The 21,539-nt window shown below is 42.4% G+C and overlaps 1 protein-coding gene across 6 annotated transcripts in view; it reads left to right on the top strand.

Annotated features, from left to right (window-relative positions):
• The window catches only part of Ric8b (RIC8 guanine nucleotide exchange factor B), a 94,642-nt gene that overhangs the window by 5,007 nt on the left and 68,096 nt on the right, over positions 1 to 21,539 (top strand). For all 6 annotated transcript variants that reach the window (XR_009056340.1, XR_009056341.1, XM_057757651.1 and 3 more), the window contains exon 2: positions 3,467 to 3,514. Coding sequence is in view for 4 of the 6 variants with exons in the window: in XM_057757651.1 (XP_057613634.1) it covers positions 3,467 to 3,514 (48 nt within the window). In the remaining 2 variants the exon portion in view is untranslated. The remainder of the gene's footprint in view (positions 1 to 3,466; positions 3,515 to 21,539) is intronic.

Here is a 21,539-nt window from a genome sequence, read left to right as displayed (position 1 = left end):
AAACTCACATGGACACGGTTCTAGAAATACAGCCCTGCATTTGAATGGGGATTTAAATGTCCTGGACCATGCAGGAGGATGTTTTGCTTTCCATTTTTGAGGCTGAGCTTTGACTTTGGGCTTGCCATAGGCTTTTGCATAGAGATATCCTTGTTACACATTGTACTTATTTCCAAATTGTTTTACAGTCTGTTTTGACTCCTAAAAAGTAGTCTTTGAGTGTACCTGTAGACATCAGTGTGTTAACCCCAAATTCTCTAATAGGTCAGTGTTTAGCAGAGACTACGCAGTAACAACAGTAGTGGCCATTTATTGAATAAATACCTACCATGTACAAGGTGCCAGTTGTGTATTATAACATACAAAAGCATAAGGAAACCTTATGGGTTGTAGAGTGCAGCCTGACCAGGGCTGCCCATAGTGCGCAGCTGGACTGGACTCAAATTTGAGGTTATCTGATGGCTGAGTTTGGGGGGGGGGCTCTCCTAGGTGATAAAGCCTGCAGTCATGAGTCTGGTGTGTCACGGAGAGGTTCTAGTTTGTGGTCTTTAAGTTGAACAGTGATTTTACTCTTTGACTTATATTCCATTTGCTCCTGTTCTGGAAGTAAAATGTATAAGAAGCCTTTTTCGGTTGGCTAACAGCTCTAGAGAGGCGTGCGAACCTGGATGCTAGTTCTCTTCCCACCATTTGAGCTTTAGAAAGGGGAGCAAGGCAGCAGGACTGGAAGCTAAAGACCAGCCTGAGATACTCAGAAAGCCTTGCCTCAAAGAATTAAAGCCTTTAAAGAGTGTTGGAAGGAGAGGTGTAGAGTGTTAGGTCTGATCTAGCTTAGGTGACTGAAGCTAGCTGCATATAAATCCAGCATCTGCTGGGTACAGTGATCTTTGGGTTGAGTTTCTAAATAACTTGATCCATTCAGAGTTTAATTTATAGTGCCCTCCATGCTAGTATATTTTCTAATTAAATTAAACTTTCATGCTGACTAGATGGAGCCTTTGAAAACATTATTTGTTAAATGCTGCTTTTATTATTATTTAAACTTATTATTATTATCATTATTTTGATCAGTTTTGCTGTGAAAAAGCAACAGAAAAGTGAAAAATTGGCTCTTGCTACTATTCTGAATTTTCACCTAAAAAATACTTCTATGTAGGAAATACTTAGAAGATATTTTTGTAACTTACTGAGTATCTTTCCAAACAAAAATTACTTTTTTTTTTTTTACTGTCCTCTCCTTATAAATGCTAAAAACACATTTAGGAGAAGTATTAAGTTTTAACAACTAGACATTTATTCCAAATAATTTGCAGAGTTAATATTTTATGTAGAATGACAAAAGCCAAGCCTTCTTGGTTTCTAAGTATAATTGTTTTCATTGATAGGGAACTTTTACTGAGCTTCCATTAGAACATTAGCCTGCTACCTCCTTATCTTTAATGTTAGGTTTCAGTCAACCCTGGGTCTGTAAATGCCTAAGAATAGCCTCAGATTCACAACCTCCTCTTCCCCTCTTCTCTTCTTTCCTCGCGTGTTCATTTATTCTTGAGATTCTTTATTATAAAGTAACTCTAATGAGTCGCATTTCTTTTAGTGGCTACGTAGTATTTTATGAGATGGATATGATATGTTCAGTAGAATATTTTGACACAGTTTTTCAGTGTTGTATGTTCTGCTTGCCTCTTTTACTATATCAGAAAACACTGTCGTGAATGTGCTAACACAGATAATTTTTCTCTCACTCTGCATGACTTCATTAAAATAAATGCATAGGAGTAGGAGTTCTGGGTCAAATGGAGTAAATATTTTTGTGGCTTCTAGTATGTGTTGGCAGATCACTTCCCCTTTATAGGTTTGTGTCAAATGGTCCTGCATTACAGTGACTTGTGATGCCCCCTCCGCCATGGCTTTCTGCCTCACTCTTGCTCGCCTTGAGCTGGCCTATGCTCTGCTGCCCAAACCTCTCTTCCAGATTGTTCATATTCCACCCCAGACCTCCCCAGTCACCTGCAGCCTGCTGCCATGCCAGATGTAAGTTTTGCATCTTGCCCTTCTCTCTCACGTCACCTCTTTCAGTTGGTTTGATCCAGGTTTGAGTAGCCTCTTTGAGGTTTCCTTAGATGACCCTTGTCTCTTAGCCTCTTGTCTTCCGTTAACTATTTCTTACACTCAGATTGCCTCCCTCCCAACATTTCTGTAGCTCATTTTGTTTCAAAAACTGTTTCTGCAAAGGTACAAAACAGAACTACCAAAACGATGCTGTCTCTCACACATAATTTGTGATGGGCTGCAGTTCCCTTGGTCGGTATGGACAGTGAGATAAGTTAGGGAAGCAGTGGAGAGCGCAGAGGATATCTGGTTGGTTTGCCTTGGGAAACGTCAAGTGGGATTCAGGAGAGCGTTTCTGTACTTCTGCGCTCTTGGTCGTGTGACCACCACTCGTAATGCAAACAAGACAGTTATTCTACCCATTCCCCTCTGCTTCTGCTACAGAGTGGGAAGTGCACTGTGGCTGTCATTTCAGGGGAACCATGACACTCCTTTCCCTTCCAGTTAAGTTTTTGTTAATATCATTAGCAGCAGCAGCAGCAGCAGCATCCTAACATACACTGCCAGGCAGTGAGGTGGTGTTTTATGGGCCATAGCTATCAGAACCCTTGCAGTCACCCCTTAGCTAAGTGCTGTTCTCACAAGAGGAGCCACAACTAGTAAGTGAGAGTGACGGAGGCTCCTTTCCAGAGTAATGTCTCTCTGCAGTTCTCTGATCCTTCCTTCCTTCCTCCCTCCCTCCCTCCCTCCCTCCCTCCCTCCCTCCCTCCCTCCCTCCCTACCTCCTTCCTTTTTGGGTTTTCGAGATAGTTTCTGTGTGTACTTCTGACTGGCTGTCCTGGAACTTGCTCTATAGACCAGGTTGGCCTCAAACTCAGAGAACTCAGAGATCCACCTATCTATGTCTCCCGAGTGCTGGGATTAAAGGCGTGTACCACCCACCACTGCCAACTTCTGATGATTTTTTTTATGGAATACAAAAAATAAAACCCAGTACACTGATGGGATTTGTAGTCTGCCCTATCTGTGTATCCAGTCTCATCTTCCATGTGCCACCCTCTTAAGTGTCCCATTTTCTTCTCAGAGCTGCTAGCTTCATGAGTATATGGTCCACACATCTACAGCAAACACCTATTTGCAAACACCCCTCAGACTCCAGCTCAGTTGTTCAATGCCTTGTGCAAGGCCTCCCACCCTTTTGGGTAGTTGCTGTCTTAATTCTCTCTTTTCCCTTTGTGTTGCTGCCATAGTCTTTTCATGTGGCTTTATGTTAATTTTTAAATATTATTATGTCTGTCTTACTTTAATAAGAATATTGAGATGAGAAAGCATTTTATAAGAAAATTAGTTTACATATTGTGTTTAAAAATCTTTAAAATATATTAAAATGACAATGTTTCCTTTTTCCCCCCCTCAGCATAGGGCTACTTTCAAATTTGAACCAACAGATGAAGATAAAAGAAAGGTAAGGTTTAATGTGTGTGTGTGTGTGTGTGTGTGTGTGTGTGTGTGTGTGTGTGTCTGTTACTCCTGGATGGTTTAAGCAGTGGACTTGTTTTCATCTAATGGTTGTAGATTAGTTTTTGGTTTCAGTTCATTTTTTTTTTTTTTCAGGAATCCTGAGAAGAAAGAGAGGTAGCAGGTTTAGGATGGGTTACCCACAAACCCCTCCTGTTCATCCCCACCGAATCCCTGGGCTTACTTAAGTAGGAGAAAGGCTCAGGTGGGACTAGCACTAAAGTTTTTACTGCTAACAGGTTGCCCTGTTTTGCTGGCCCAATTCCAGGTTGTACACAGTGTTGGCTAATGTACAGCATGGCTGTGCTGGGCTAAGTTTGGGGAAAGCAGCTTTCCGCTGCTGTTCTGTGCCTGCTTACTGTCACCTTGTGTAGGTTATCAGCCGCACAGTCACAGAGGACACAATCAGGAGAACCGCACACAAAGGAGCTCCTGTGAGAGAGGGCTCTTCAGTGCATGGCTGCCTTTTTTGGTGGATGAGGATTAACCAGTCCTCCCTTTTTGTTTTTCTGGTTCCCATACCCCTATCCCAGCCCCACAGATTCTGAGATCAGATAAGAGTCTGACTGAGTCAGGGTGCATCTCTTGCTGCTTGAAGAAGAGAGGCTTAGATGCTGGTAGAGGATTGATAACCTTATACCTGCCCATTACCTCTGTCTGTATTCAGTTTCTCTACACCTCCTGAGATTTAGATCAGACCTTCATCTGGATCACTGTATTAGTTTATTTTGATTTACTTTTTATTGTTGTTTTTTTTTTAATATTTATTTATTTATTTATTTATTATGTATACATTGCTCTGTCTGCATGCCTGCAGGCCAGAAGAGGGCACCAGACCTCATTACAGATGGTTGTGAGCCACCATGTGGTTGCTGGGAATTGAACTCAGGACCTTTCGAAGAGCAGGCAGTGCTCTTAACCGCTGAAGCCCCCTTTATTGTTGTTTTTGAGACAGGGTTTCTCTGTGTAGACCTGGCTGTCCTGGAACTCGCTCTGTAGACCAGACTGGCCTTGAACTCAGAGATCCACCTGCCTCTGCCCTAGCGCTGGGATTAAAGGCGTGCACCTCTACTGCCTGCTACTATGTTAGTTCTTGAGCTGTTCTTTCACTTTCTGTGACCTGTGGCTCTAGCTGTAGCTGCCTGCGCATCACCTAAGACAGCAGTCTGGCTGTGTCATTCTCAGCCTTGGAGTCTTCGAGTGGCCTCCCGTGCTGACGGGATGGTGTGGCAGCCGTGACCTGCTCTCTGTCCTTTCACAGCCGGTTTTCTCTGTTGCCCTTGTGCTTTACGTTCTGGTGTTACATGTTTGTAGTTACACATACAGAGTACTCTGTTCCTACTTTCCCTCCTCTCCTTATCCGTTAACTCCTCCTGAGAGGCCCTGAGGACTCCTCCTTTCACATCTGCAGTTCTGAGTACACAGTGAACTCAGGATGTCTGCTAAACAAGTGCCATGGAGTCCAGTGAGGGCTCGCTTTTGGGACAAATGATAACTTCTGCAGTAGAGATTTATTGACTGGAGATGCTTTTTTTTTTTTTTTTTTTTCGAGACAGGGTTTCTCCGTAGCTTTTGGTTCCTGTCCTGGAACTAGCTCTTGTAGACCAGGCTGGCCTCAAACTCACAAAGATCCGCCTGCCTCTGCCTCCTGAGTGCTGGGATTAAAGGCGTGTGCCACCACCGCCCGGCCTGGAGATGCTTTTTGAATAGCTTTAAAAATAGGCCTTCTTATGCTCACCTTACTAGACCTGGAAGGAGGTGGGAAGTCCTTGGACTTCCCACAGGGCAGGGAACCCTGACTGCTCTTGGGCTGATGAGGGAGGGGGACTTGTTTGGGGGAGGGGGAGGGAAATGGGAGACGGTTGCAGGGAGGAGGCAGAAATCTTTAATAATTAAATAAAAAAAATTGGCCTTCTTAGGAACACTCAGAAGCTGGGGAGTGGGTCCCAAGCATGTGTATATCTGAAGGTAATCTTCAGGGACAAGTCTTTCTTCCAGTGACACAGTGCGTGGAGGAGAAGTTAGTATTATCTGTTTAATTAAGAGACCTTTTGCCCTTTGACCAAAATACGTCACTTTTGGAGGTCTGTTTTATGTTTAGATTGAACCCAAGTGAGCAAAATTTTTTCATTAAAACGTACATAAACAGCAAAAGATTGGAAACAGCCAGTTAAGGGATATTGGGAAGAAAAAATGGTACATTGACAGAATGCTATAAAGTAGTAAAAAGAAAAAAAATTACAATCTGCGCTATTGAAAAAGAAGAAAGTGAGGTATTTAAATGGGGCATATGGAACGGTAGAATCATGACAGATTCATGGTAGGAGGGCAGAACCCACCCTGCATTTGTACACTAATGCTCTATGGGGGCAGACTTCAGGTCTTTGATGGTGCTCTCGCTCATCATCATAAGCACATTAAAAGCAGCAGAGACCCAGTCAATAGAGTGTGCTTCACAGTCGGGACTCCAGACCACAGACCACAGTTCAGACTGGAAAGAGAGACTAAAGGATACACACCCACACCCACACACACACCTGCACATGCATACGGGCGTATATAAAGCTAAATGCAGATATTATAAATATTAGTTGAGAAGGGAATTTTCCTATATTAACTATCCGTGTTGTTTTCTGTAGAGTAGTAGAAAACCTGTCATTTTCTAGCCATTCTCCCCGCCCTCTGTCCACATGGGTGTGCTCCCAGCAACATTCCTCTGATGCGCAGACAGCCCCCAGATGCTCGAGTTCCTCATCTTCCCATATACTTTAAATCATCGTTAGGTGCCTATTATGATGTGAATGCTTTGTAAAGTGATAGCGTATTGTGAGTGATGATGAAAACATCCCTATCTGTTTTGATCCAGAGGTTGTTTGCATCTGTGGTGTGGAGATTGCCCTCTGCTGCTTTCAGCTCTCTGGAGAGAGTAACTTCTGCCCTACTGTTGATTGCAGTGTGTGTAGGTTTCTGCTTCCTGGGAGGTCTGTTGTAAACAAGTGTCAGTAGGGACCTCACTAGGTAATTCTCATTAATGGAAAACATTGACAAACAAATCCATTCCAGTCTCCAATGGTTAAAACCATTAGTGACTCTGATGCTTTCATTACTTTCAGACACTGGCAGGGAAACTGGGACAGCTCCAGTGCTAACCTCACAGATGCTCTCTGTGGAAACAGTAGGAGGCACTTCTCTCCATTGAGTTCAATGTGAAAATACAAGAAATCAAATTACCGAATAGTTTCTTTTGCTGCTCTTATATATTGTCCTAAGTATGCTTCTAGAGCAGTGGTTCTCAGCCTGTGGGTCTTGACCTCTTTGGGGGCTCCGTTTCAGACATTTACATTATAATTTATAACAGTAGCAAAATTTCAGTAATGAAATAGCAACAAAATAGTTTGGTGTTTGGGGGTCCCGACAGCAGAGGACTGGATTAAAGGGTTGGGGCATCAGGAAGGCTGAGAGCCGCTGCTCTAGAGCCTCTGTCAGTAGCTACTTGGTAACAGAAGTTCAAGCCCTCCCTTCCTTTCATAAAGCACACTAAAAGCAACATCAATTAAAATCCCACCCATAGTAATAGCTTACCTATATTAAAAAGAGAATTTTGTGACAACCTAATATAGTGTGAGGGGCAGTGCCTTCAAAAAAAAAACAAAACTTCATTTTATTGACTTCTGTAGATCTGGCTGCTGACCCTCTGCCATGGTTCCTAGTTTTACAGAGATGGGCTTCTCCTCACTAGTGCCCTTGAGGACTGAGGTTTGTGCTCACACTGCTGGGGTGTGGTGGGTCATGTGGAAAGAACTCCCTGCTGTGTGCAGGTCTTCAGTGCTCCCGCTCTGTCTCTGTCATGCATTGAAGCAGATTTTGGAATACGCGACATTACGGTCTGAGGCCTTGTTCTATCTCTTATTTCCTCACTGTTGAGACACCACTGGGAGTCAGCAAAGGGAATCAGCAAATGGGAATGTGTGGATTTTCCTTAAGGAATAAAGTCGGATGCAGTTCCAGTGTTTGTGCATGCGATGCAAATTGTGACAGGTGCGTGTGAATCATCGTGTGTTTGGATAGAAGCACCTGCGCTTGCTTTACATCTTCACCTAAGTGATGGGCTGCGATTACCTGTCAGCCCGTAAACAAATGTGCCATGCAAACATGCGGGGTGGGGAAGGAGATGAGTGATCTAGAAACCCACATTGAGACAGTGAAAGCTCTTGCTTTGGTTTTTAACACAAAACGTCCCTCAAAGCCAGGAAAGAGTATTGCAATAAAAGTTAAAAAGATACGTCATAAAATGACTAGAGCTGGATGACAGCTCAGGGTCACGGTTTGCCTAACGTGTGAGGCTCCGAGTTCAATCCCAGTACTGGGGAGTGGAGAGAGGAGTAGCGTGCTTGAAGCTCCTTGACCCGAGACTAAGAATACAGCGTTCTCAGCTGTGGAAAAGCCGCAGTTGTCTAGGACAACTGACTGTATTGAGGTACTGCCCTCAAAGGAAGGAGCATTTCAATACCTTACTAACGGTATGTGAGGTACTGCCCTCAAAAGAACGAGCGTTTCAATACCCAAACTTCAAGCGTATTTTATAATTTCAGACACATTTCTGTTTATCCGTGGGGTCTTTGCTAACTTGGAACCATGAGCTCTTTAAGGGGACCTAGCATTTGAGTGACTTAGGTTGTGTTCTCAGCTCCCAGCACTGCGGGTGCACTGCAGTGATGTCAGTGAGATGAGGGATGAGGCCAGACCTGGGGGCACAGCCTTTAATTACAGCCAGGGCTACACAGAGAAACCGTGCCTCAAAAAACCAGCAAACAAACAAACAAAAAGCTGGGGAAAGGAACTTGGACGTTGGGTGGAGCCAGCGCGCCTGTGATGAGAGCGTGCTGTTTGGTTTTGTGCTTTGTGTCTCTTAGTTATACTTCAGAATCGCAACACAGCTCACAATGTTCACTCAGAGGGCAAGATAAATATGTTTGGAGAGTGATCACAGCTGTAATTCTGGTAACAACTACACAGAAAATACAGCAAGGAAATCCACAGAATGCTGCTACTTGAGGGTCACTGCTGTGGAGTAGGTTTCTTTTTTCTGTAAACTTTTGGATTATAATAGGCTGCACTGATTTCAGAACGTAATTATAATAACACAGTATAATACAAAATAGTATTTTAGAATAGTATGGTTGGGGGCATAAACATAAAATAATGCTTTGTTCTTCCTTTTCTTTCTTTTTTTTTTCTTTTTTCTTTTTTGGTTTTTGAAGATAGGGTTTCTCTGTGTAGCCCTGCCTATCCTGGAACTCACTCTGTAGACCAGTCTGGCCTCAAACTCACAAAAGATCCACCTGCCTCTGGCTCCCAAGTGCTCAGATTAAAGGTGTATACGATACCACCTGGCTTCTTTTTTCTTAATTGTACATTTTTTCTAAAACTGAATTTTATTGATTACCTTACTAAATAAAAGTAGTATTACTTACAAACCAGTTTATATAGTGAAATAAATGTATATGGATATAAAAGTCCATTTGTTATTTCTGATATATATATATATATATTTTTTTTCTTTAGACTAGGCTCTACCCAACATACTAGAGCACCTGTAATCCACACACTCTCACCAATCCTGTGCATCAGGGCCCGTGGTAGGCTTAGGTTCCTGAGTTGGCTGTTGGTCTGTGGGTTTGGCTTGGTGCATCCTCAGTTGCATAGGTGCTGGCTTCACCATGAGCTATAGAAAACAAATGGCAAATGTTTGCATTACCTTCCTCCAAGGAAAATGTGCCAAGACAGAATTGTTAATCTTCAACTTTGAATCCATTCTTAGGAATAGCTGGAAGAATAGGTGCTTGTCCTGAAAGCCTTTGTCACACTTAAAAGAAAAATCTTAATATGGCTTGTAAATCTGAATTAAAATTTCCTAGATTATCTAAGGAACACATAGGTAGATAGTACAAACACAGAACTCACTCTGAAACACGTCTTGTTGGGGGCCAATTTGTAGTAGCAGGCTGCTTGTTGATTCCCAGCCTCCTGGATAGCTTAGACCCGAAATAATCACACAGAAACTGTATTAATTAAATCACTGCTTGGCCTATTAGTTCTAGCTTCTTATTGGATAACTCTTACATCTTAATTTAACCCATTTCTATCAATCTGTATATCACCATGATATACACAAGGCCTACCCTCAAAGTTTCAGCATCTATTTCCAGCGGCTCTATGGCATCACTCTGACTCCACCTTCCTTCTCCCATGCTATAGGCTAAGCCAGTTCTTTATTCATTAACCAATAAAAGCAACACATAGACAGAAGGACCTCACACACCAGTGTCCCACCGCCACAGATGGTAACAAGGGTTAGGGTGTCCCTCCCCACAAATGGTAACTTTAAATATTTTTTATCCCATTAAAACATGTGTACACACACCAAATTCACACCTCAGAGTTTTGTTTTTAAAGCTCTTCTCTAGCAGGAATCTATTACAGGTCTTGACTTGTGAGCAGAATGAAAGTCTAGTAGTAGTTAAACCAAACTGTACCTTTCACTGTGGATTTTTTTTTTCAAAGAATCAAAAGGATCAATCTAGGGGAAAAGGTCAGAAAAACTCTTCTGATTTAGGGTTTTTATGTGATTTTTTTTTTTTAAAAAATGTGTGCATATGCGTGCACATGGGAATGGACATGGCACTATACGTGTGGTGATGAGAGACTCCCTAGCCCCGTTCCTGGAGTGGCAGCTGCACTCCCTCCAGCTTCTGTGGATCCTCTGTCTACCTCTCCTCTCTCCAGTGAGTGCAATCCAGCACACCTGACTTTCCTAGCTTCCAGTCTGGAACTTGGATGATCAGGCTTGCCAGCAAGTGCTTACTTATTTACTGAGCTGTCTCCCTGGCCCATCCTGTGTGATCTTTGTGTTTCTTTTAGGGACTTGTGGCTGGGTGATAAGAATTGTGTCTTTAATAGCTATTATGGAGTTTGGGGTATATCTTCTCATCTAAACGTGCCTGTAAGCTCGTCTCTCAGTCATGGCGGAGTATGGAGCTCTGTTAACCCTCACTGCAGTAAAACCTATTTCTTTTAAATGAACACAAGTTTGTTGTTGTTGTTTAATCCCAAGATTAGCTTCACTATGGAGAAAACATATTCTGAAAAAACTTCTGGAGCTCAGTAAGAGAAGTAAGTTGGTGACAGGTGTGCTGAGACCCCCAGCTAACAGGTGCAGTAAAGAGCAGTCCACGGCTGCCGTCAAGATTTTCCCCTTTAGCTTTTAGTAGCTGGTTTTCTCCTTCCACCATGGGCTCTGCCAATCTGACTCAAGGGACAGGCTTATTTTCCAAATCTTTTACCAACTGACCCATCTCGTGGTCCCCTTTAGTGACCTTCAGTGTATGTAAGTACCCTGTCTAACTCCCACACAGGCGAACGGTAGCAGAGCTGTACTGTGTTAAAGTGACTCCAGATGGCAGCTGGATTCCCCGGTGACAAATCAAAAGAAGCAGAAGTGATACTAAACAAGGCCAATAAAACAAATATTGTGCCAGGAGGTGATGGTGCACACCTTTAGTCCCAGCACTCGGGAGGCAAAGGCAGGCAGATCTCTGTAGTTCGAGGCCAGCCTGGTCTACAGAATAAGTTCCAGGACAGCCAGGACTACACAGAAAAACCTTGTCTTGAAAAACAAAAACAAAAAGGTTGATAGAAATGATTAATTTTAATTATTGTTGTATTTGTGACATTTACAGATATAATGTATATAACAGTATTTCAAAATAAAAATTACTATATATGAGTGATACTTCTGTACTTCCAGAAAATGAATATTAATCTGGAGCAGGTCGCTCAGGTGCATATAGTAAGCCTTGAAGCAGTGGTTCTCAACCTTCCTAGTACCGTGACCCTTTAATACAGCTCTTCATGTTATGGTGACTTCCAACTATAAAATTATTTTCGTTGCTACTTCATAACTATAATGTTACTGTTATAAATCATTAATGTATGTGTTTTCTGATGGTGTTAAGTGGTACCTGTGAAAGGGTCGTTTAACTCCCAAAGGAGTCATGACCCACAGGTTGAGAACCATTGAGAACAAGTACATAGCTCAGAGTTAAATGTTAAAGATTCTAAGACTTCACTGAGAGTAATTAAAGAAGATCTAAATAAATGAAAACCCTTGTTTATGAATTGGAAGACTTACTACAAGTAGAATATCCATATTCTTACCACTGATCCACCAGTCCAGTGTAATCACTTCTAGAATTCTAGGTGGCTTCTTGTTAGAAGTTGATAGGCCAGTTCTGAAATTAAAACAGGCACAGAGTAGCCAAGAGAAACATGAAGGAGAAAAGTGAAAATGGAGTGGGTTATGGTAGGGTGTGTTTGTCGTCCTGGTGTATGGTAGGGTGTGCTTGTCGTCCTGGTGTATGGTAGGGTGTGCTTGTCATCCTGGTGTATGGTAGGGTGTGTTTGTCGTCCTGGTGTATGGGGATGGAGCTGGTTAAGGTAGGTTTATGTAGGGTGTGTTTGTCGTCCTGGTGTATGGGAGGTAGAGGCCAGCCTTGGCTGCTATAAAAGTTTGAATACATCCTGAGCTGACATGTCTCAAAGAGTGGTGGGGGCAGTTTAACAGTTTTAAAATGGACAGAGCCATGGTGGCCAAGACTGGGAACTAGCATGAGAACGACTGTGGCTCTTAACAAAAGAAGTGATCCCTAGACAACCATGTGCAAACGATGTGGTCGGGTCCTTTCCTGCTCCACATCCTACTCACAAATGAAAACGGGCTGGGGAGATAGCCCAGTTCTTATGAGCACTGGCTCTTCTTCCTGAGGATCTGGGTTCAATTCCCAACACCCACATGACAGCTCACAACTGTCTGTAACTCCAATTCCAGGGGATATGACACCTTCATACAGACATACATGTAGGCAAAACACTAATACACATAAAATAAAAATGAATAAAAACACTTTAAAAATGAGACTGAATCAAAGATCTTGATCTAAGAGATAAAACTTACTGGGGAAACCAGAAATCTCCATGCTTTCAGATGATACCAAAAAACATAAAAAAGAAACAGATAAACTGGACCTTGTTGAAATTAAAAATATTCATGCTTTAAAAGATACTACCAGGAAGAAAAAAAGATAAAATGTAAAATTAGAGAAAATGTTTGTTAGAATTAATATATTTGGCAAAAATGTCACCTAAAATATTTAAGGAACTCTTTAAAAAATTTTGAAGTATCTTTTCCTTCTTGTGTGTTTGTGTATCATGTGCATTCTTGGTACCCATGGAGATCAGAAGGGGGCATTGGATTCTTTGAAACTAGTTATGAATAGTTTATAAACATGCAGGTGCTGGGAACTGAACCCAGGTTCTTGGCAAGAGCAATAAACACCCTTAACTGCTGAGCCTTCTCTCAGCCCCAGGGACTCTTACTCAGAAGACAACTGAATTTACAGTGCATGGAGAACTCTTGGGGAACTCTTGTTAGCCAGTGACCTTTAAGGTACTGCTCCATGTTGGGCGCCAAATTGTAGTAGTATCAAAGTGTTCCATCATGTCCTGGAATGGAGTATAACAAAGGTTTCTTTATTTGGGGATAAACTCACAGTAAGGGTAGCAATCTACAGTCCCCTGCATGCACTGGGAACTGGAAACCAAATTCAGCAGAAAAATGTTGACGCTGGTCTCTGACAGAGAACTGAAGAGCTAGGTTTCCAAAATAAAAAGTTGATATCAGGTAAAGGTAAATCAAAACTGCTATAAAAAATCAGCTCACCCCTACTGTGCTAGAACAAGAGATAATAACAAATATCGACAAGAATGCTGAAATATGCAAGCCTTCACACACTACTTGTAGAAAGTAGTATATCTAGTTTGGAAAATAACCTGTCAGTTACTCACGAAGTTACACCAGTTACCCCCTAACATGCCAGTTACACCCCTAGTCATCTAGAGTGTCTCTTGCGAGTGTGCTACAAAGAGCAGTGTGGACGTAGTCCGCTTAAAACTGCACACACAGGTATGCTGCATAATAATCAAAGAGTAGAAACTACCCAGATGACCATCAGCATGTAAATGATGAACAAATATGTTATATTCCTACAGCAGATTATTGTTCAGTTAAAGAAATAAAGTAACTGGTGCACGGTAACAGTGAATGGACCTTGAAAGTGTGCTAAGTGAAGGAAGCCAGACAGATGTTGTGTTAGTGTGAAACGTCCTGGATACCGGATCCTTAGTGACAGAAAATAGATGAGTGGTTGCCAGGGACCGGGGACTAGGGAAAGAGAGGAGCTGGGATTTACTGCTAATGGGTATTGAGTTTCTTTTGGGAGTGATGAAAATATTCTAAAATTAGATAGAGGTGATGGTTGCACAAGTGTGAATATGTACTCTAAAAACAAATGGGCTGTGTGCTTTAACAGGTTGGACTTGTGTGAATCATATCTCAATAAGATGGCATGAAAGAAGTGTTAGTGGATAAAGTATACCATATGCCGTTCCTCTTGGAAACCCTGTATGCCCGTGTGCACATCTGATCCTCTCAACAGAGCTTTAAAGTCCATACTGTGCTTTTTCGTGCTTTACAGGAGAGGAAACGAAGGCATACAGAGAAAGTGCTGTCTGAACTGGTGAGGGGTTAGGCCAAGATTCAGACCTCAAAAGCCTGGTACCATAGTCCTGTATTATACTCTTGTCAGGCTGGACTGGCCCATTGTGTGGCTTATTAATCTACTCTTAAGTGTCCAGGATTCGAGTTTTGTTGTAGAGTGTAGACACTGAGCTGATTTCCAGCACTGAAGGGTATCAGAGAGCATACTTTCCACATCCAACCCCTGTTGTGTGGACGACTGGAAGACTGGGCCTCTGGAATCCCACAAGGGGCTGGATGGATGACTGGAGGACCTGGGCTCTAGAATCCCACAAGGGGCTGGATGGATGACTGGAGGACTTGGGCTCTAGAATTCTTCAAGGGGCTGGATGGATGACTGGAGGACTTGGGCTCTAGAATTACAGTGTGTTGCATATTCTTTTTCAGATACATCAGAATTTCTTTGTTGTTGCTAGAAGTGTAAGGTTGGTTCCCTTATTCAGTACTTTGTTCATTTCTCAGAAATTTTGCTCATATGTCAAGGGAAGTGGAATATTTATATATCTGTAATTGATAGAACTCATAGGGACTAGGCTTTGCCAGTAATTCTAATTATTCCAATTATGGATAAAAAAATTGAGATAGTTTTTTACCTAAGGTTACAACTTGTGTGGGAAAACTGTGGCCAGAACAAGTCTTCAATTTCTCTTCTTGCCTTTAACGATCATTGCTGTGTAGCTCATCCTCAGAGAACTCACACTGTAGTACGGGGCCCTGAATGTTGTCCCATACAGGTACCCTCTGGGCTATCCTGAGCCAGAGGCATCAATTTTGAATTCTTCATCTGATGCCAGTTTCCCAGCAGCCACTCTGCATCCAGAAAGCTTTGGCCAAGGTTGGCACTGGTTAATTCTCTTAGTTTCTCCATGTTCCTCTCGGGTTCTGGGCATGTTTCACTGTTCCTGTTACCTCCTACCAGCTAGTTAGCAGCCTTGTTCTCCTACCCTAATAACACGCCTACCAAGGAGCTTTCTGTGACTAAAGTCCTTGGATTATTTTCAGTATTTTAACACATAGCTTAAGCTGTTGTATATTGAAAGATGCTTAATACTCACTCATTTTCCATGTGTTAAGTCTCCCTAATATAAATTATCTGAGTCTTGTTGTATTATTGCTGTTAACCCAAAATAGATGTTTTTTCACTTAATAATTCTCTTAAAATTTTTCTCTTTTGAGGAATTCTGGCATGCAAGAAATGAAGATATTTCTGTAACTGCCAGTATTAACAACCTAATTTTTCTTAAAGACTAAGATTTGGCATCTGGATTGGAGAAAAGGACTTTTTGGAAAATAAAGACACCTAAATAGTAAGAGAAATGTAGTGGACTGGATTTATGTTTGAAGAGAAAGCATTTTTACACGTGCTTTTCTACCCTCAGTCTAGAAAGGAGGGACAGCCGAGTGGTTTTAAGTTTTTGTTTACACCTAAGCCGTCTTTCCCATCTGTTAGGAATTGTTTGATGGCACAGCACGCATTCTCAGGATGGCTAATTAGGTGAGAAACTTGAGCCAAACCAGCTGAGTGTTCCTCAGAGAACCTAAGTGGTGGGGTCTGTACTGCTGAAAGATGAGCACATCCAGGAAGAGGAGGAATAGCTCGACTGTAAGAGAAATAAAACTTCAGTCACAGAGACTCTATCTGTAATAAAGTGAGAATTCCCTTGTCTTTCATAATATGATTTAGAAAACAATCCCAAATGTATAGATATAACATTGGTGTAAGTAGACATGGACTCAGATGGGTGAGTATTCATTTAGGAAATCTGTTTAGCTTTTTCTTATATAAAAAACCTCAAGTTTGACCCCCAGAATCCTTCTCTATGACTTTTATTAAAAGCATGTTTTACTATTCTAGCAGTAATTCATTAAATGTTTAGTATTTTAAAATACAGTTTTTGAATAGTTCTTTTAGAGAACGGACAATTACTGATCCCCACTGCTAATGTAGTGACTTCCCTTCATCCTGCTCCCTCTCCCCTCCCTCACCCCCTTTTATCCACCTCTCCCCCCTCCTCCCTCTCTCTTTCCTCCTTCCTCCCCCTCTCCTCCCTCTCCCTTCCTTCTTTCCTTTCTCCCCCCTTCTTTCCTCCCTCCCCTTCCTTCCCTCCCATCATGTCTGTCTCTCTTTCTTTCTTGCTTTTGCTTACCCGCTGTATACAGAGGGCCAAAGTTGAGAGGTATCATGTTCAGGTGGCTGACCTTCAGTTCCGGTTAAGGACTAAAATTAGATCCCTGTGGAATATATATCCACTGACGTCTGGTGGAGAGTGTAGGCATAACCTTGACTGGCCAGAAAGACATCATCCAAGGGAGTTTGCTTTGACTATAAATATTCCTTGAACATCTCTCTTGTTTAAAAATTTAAAAATTCCTATGACTTTTGTGTTGTAATCTGTAACGCACATTTAACATGCACATCCCACGTCCCAGTATTTTAGTGTCATTGTGGTCCAGAAGATACATGAGGACTCTGACACAGGGCCACCAGGTGAATGCACAGAGTCCATTTTAAGATTAGGATCCTATCCTGTCCCTCGAGCAGTACTGGTTGATTCCAGTGACTCCAGATGAAGTAGCAAGGAGGTCAGGATGGGGAAAATAACAAGGGGAAAGTCCATGTTCATTGAGGAGAACGTGGCAGCTGTAGAGAGCTTGTTTCAGTACCACTGCAATAGAAGAGCAAAAATGTTAAAAAGAAAAGGTGAGAATTGTAGGCCTGTGTTTAAGGACTGAGGTCTGTGTAAGAGTGGGGAAAATCAGTCTCCTAGTCTAGTGCAGAGTGGTGTTTAATGTTGGGAACATCCGTTTTGGCTTTATTTCTTGTATCATATACGTGTCCTCTACTTTCATTCTCCCTACAAATCACGAAATGGATGTTCTTGACAGATGAGGAAGTGAGAGGAGCTTGCCATTGTACCTGAAGTCACAGCACTGGAGCTGAGACCAGAGCTTTAGCGCCCTGTTGAGTGTCTGTAGCTCCCAGTGTGTGTGTGTGTGTGTGTGGTGTGTGTGTGTTTGCAGACATTTGGTGCATCAGACACACTCAGGGAAGAGCAGAGATACATTACAGAGCCTGCCTCCCTCCAGGTTGATAGGAGAGATGCGTCTCCACAGATAGTGTTCCGTTCTGCAGCCATAGAGATTAAGTTCTCTGGACCCAAAGCTGTAAGAGATTACTTCCTGCTTTGGGATGGTTTTGAAGATAGGATTAATTTAGCAAGGTGAGCAGTTGAGAAGACTCTAAATACATAAAATGAGAAGGCAGAGAGGCTCCTACAGACACTTAGAAGTTACGGGGCCGCCCCAAGGATGTTGTGACACTAGTAATTGAATATGGATTAGAGAGGTCATTACAGGCGCTTGAGCTCTCTCTAGATACTGAGCTGGCTTGTGTTTTATATGACATGGCCACTGTGGGACTCTGACAGAAAAGTCTGCCCTCAGCACTGTTGTCTGCGGCCAGGCTGTCCGTTTGAACACAGGGAGGCTCTTGGCTTCACTCTCTTCCAGCCACCGTCCTCCCGGTTAGCGCTCTTTGGAGTAAGTCCACTCTCCACCAGACGTTCCCGCTGCACACCTCCACATTTTTCTTCTGTGTCTTGAGAGCTCTGCTGCCCCCTTTCCCTGCTTCCAGGCGGACTTTAGAAACGTCTTTATCAAGGTCCTAGCAATCTGCTGTCTACATTTGGAACAGCTGAGCATTCGTCCATAAAACACTCTCTTCTGTCTCCCAGAACACCCACACTTCTAAATTTCCTCTTAAAGGCCAGCCATGGTGTTGGCTTTTCCAGGGCTCTTGTGCCTTTTCTTTCTGTTTTTCTCCATGCGGTCTAATCCAGTCATAAGTGAAATGTTCCTACCCATACGGAAAGCACAGTTTTGATGGCGCTTACAGGTCTACCGCGTACATTCAACTTCCTACTTGACATTTTTATAAGCATTTCAGACGTATTGTGACCTTGTATAGAGTTCTCCAAGCCTGTCCTTTCCCTAGTCATCCCTTCCTTTGTAAGGGTGTTGATGAAGCCAGAAATCTCCTGGTGTGGGAGAATTGTCTGTATTCTGTCAATCATGTTTTAAGTAAACGCTGATTGGCCAGGTAGGAAGTATAGGCGGGTCGACCAGACAGTAAGTAGAGTCAGGGTGATGAGAACAGGAGTATTCTGGGAAGAAGGAAGCTCTTCCCACAGTCCAGCCCAGACCACCAAAGAAGCAAGATGTAATCTGCTTGGCTGAGAAAAGGTACCCAGCCATGTGGCTAACATAGATAAGAATAGTGGGTTAATATACGTTAAAGGAGCTAATACCTTCGTAATTATACCTTCGTACCTGAGCTAATGGGCCAGTCAGTTTATAATCTTATGGAGATCTCTGTGTGATTTTCTCTGGGACTAAATGGCTGGGGGACCAGGTGGGACAGAAACCCCAACAAGCAGACCCACACAGCAGGTCCTGTCAGTCCCCTGCCACCACCCCAGCCGAAACGTTTCTTCTCAACAGACAGCCAGCTTGGTTTGGTTTTTAAATTTTAGCTGGGTTTAGCTCTTCTTTACTTAAACTCTTTAGTGACTTTTCATAACAGTTGAGCTAAGTCTGTTAAGACTCCTCATGGCTGGTTCCTGCTTTCCTTGAGTTCCATCTCACGGCAGCCTGCCACTACTCTCACCACGTGGGCTTCCAGCACCGCAGACACACCTGGCTGCACCGGTACTGGGGTCCGCTACGCCATGTGTTCACAGTTTCTCACATCCAGAACCAGGCTGACGTTTCTCCAGCTACTTAGAGCCTCTAGTCCCCCCTCCGTTACAATGCTCGTAATATTTTAACTGTTTATTTTCTGCTTTCTTCACCAGCCTGTGATCTGCTCAGCCTCAGAATTTTGCCTTTGTCCACCCCCCCCCAACCAAACACACACACAGTACCTTGAAAATCTTACTCACGTGTGCTAGGTGGTTGATCGGTGTTTCTCAATGAGGGAACTGATTGTGCTCCTTGGGAGACTGTTGACAATTTCCATAGACTTTTTCTTGTGATGACTTGGTGGCCCTGCTGGTGTGTTACTAAGATCCTGTAGAAACTGAAAGTTCCTGTAAATGTCCTAAAATACAAAGCAGTCTTCCAAACAAAGAATTTTTCTAACCCAAACTGCCAGTAATACAAGAAACTTCTGGTGCTCACTGCATTAACGTAGCTTATATTTTCCCATAACTCTCCACTTGACTCTAAATCCCTTAGACCTTTGCTATTGTCTCTCCTCACCACCTGGGATTTATAAAGTAGACACTGGGAAATCTTGATTGTGGCTAAGGAGAGAACATGCAAATGTTCAAACTAGCCATGGTAGAACTAGCCTGCCTTTTGGTATTAAATAGAAAAAATAACTACTAGACTTTGCAGTAGAGTATAAAATCTATATGTACAAATTACTGGCATAGAAAATTGTGGAAAGAGCATGCGTGAGATCCTTATTTCAAACGTGCATTCTGGGCTGGGCGGTCGTGGTACACGCCTTTTATCCCAGCACTCGGGAGGCAGAGGCAGGCGGATCTCTGTGAGTTCGAGGCCAACCTGGTCTACAAGAGCTAATTCCAGGACAGGCTCTAAAGCTACAGAGAAACCCTGTCTCAAAAAACCAAAAAATAAAAAAATAAAAACTAGCTCTTATCGACCAGGCTGGCCTTGAACTCCCAGAGATCCGTTAAGCCGCTGTCTTAAACAGAACGTAATGCCCCTGCATCGTAGGAGCTCAGAGGTTTTGTTTCTGAATAGCTGGCAAAGGTGGTGTAGCCAGGCAGCCGTGGGGTTACTACCTAGGAAAGGGAAGCTGGGTTTGTTGGCGGGCAGCTCTCCATTTTCTACCTCAGGGTCTAACGATGGGCGTCTCGATCAGCATCCATCTGTAACAGTGCCTCCGAGATGATTAGTCAGGACTGAGGGCTTTATTGTGTTCATTTTCTCATCAGTGCTAGAGCACAGTACTTTTGTGAAATACAATCAGAATTAACCACTAAGAGGAATAACTTTGTTCTTAGTTGCCCCAGCAACATTAACCTACTGTGAAGATTGATTGCTAAGTGAAGACTCTCAACTTCTGTATCTGTCTCAATTTTTGTCCTCATCTCTCTCCGTGGTCTAGAAACAACTGTGAGTGGGCAGTCACCCAACTGATACGGTTTCAGAAGTGTTTTCTGAAAGCCTCTTTTGAGTTTGCATGTAGACTGTGAAATCAGGTTTTATAAAAAGGTGTTTTCTTTATAGTTAAAACTTGAAATTTGCTTTTAAAAGTTTTAGAGGTCACCTCCTAGGAGTGCACAGATGATAATAGATCATTTGCATGTTCATGTTCGTTTCGTAGTTTATCTTGTTTGTTTCACAGCTGAAGCCAAAGCTGACTTTAGTTCTGCAGATGCATAAGAAAACCTGCCATTGCCAAGCTGGGTATGCATTGGTTTTTCTGGACAGGCTGCATTTAATGTTAAAGCTGCAGTGTCAGCATGAATTGCATCCTGCATATCCGTTTAAATCTGTGTTTGTGAAGGCCTGGAGAAATGGCTTAGCAGTCAAGAGTGCATACTGCTTTTTTAGAGGACCCAAGTTCAGTTCCTAGTGCCCACATGGATAGTTCATCTCTGTCTGTAACTCTGTTTCCAGAGAATCTAGGGCTCTTTTCTGGACCCTGAGGCTACCAAGCATGTATCTGATGCACATACATACATGCAAGATACTCATACACATAAAGTAAAAATAAATCTTTTGAAGAATTGTGTTTATATAAGAACCCTGTAGCAATTGGGAAAATGTTTTTTAATGTCAGGAAACAAAATTAGATATGCATAATTATACTTGTTTGTTAAAATAATATGATATTATTAAAATTCAAATAACTTGACCCAGGGTAAAGCTCTTTGGTATATAGAACATAGTATGGTTGTATTATTTTTATTATTATGGTTTTGAAATTTACATGTTCATGCAATGTATTTGATCACACTTATTTCTTTACCTAATTCCTCCTAGTCCATACCCCTACTCATCTTCTTGTTGTTTTTAAAAACGTTTCTATTTTAAACAACATAGGCATCTAAGTAATCTAAGCCTCCTGTGAGAAGTCTCCTGTGGGGAAGCCTTAGCTAATGTTTGCAGCCTGGGAACTCCCATGAGTCTTGTGGATGTTTCCTGTGCTCCACTTGCTCTGTTAACAGTTACAGAAAAATACAATAATGAAAGTCACCTTGAAGGACTGTTTTTATGTCTGTTTCATGACATTGCTTATCAGATGCTTTGATATTATTCCCATTATGCAAATGGGAAACTACTA

This window comes from Chionomys nivalis, chromosome 25 (assembly GCF_950005125.1).
Source record: "Chionomys nivalis chromosome 25, mChiNiv1.1, whole genome shotgun sequence".
NCBI classification, from domain to species: Eukaryota; Metazoa; Chordata; class Mammalia; order Rodentia; family Cricetidae; genus Chionomys; species Chionomys nivalis.
The sequence above is the reverse complement of the archived record's forward strand: the minus strand, read 5'-3'. Positions and strand labels throughout refer to the sequence as shown.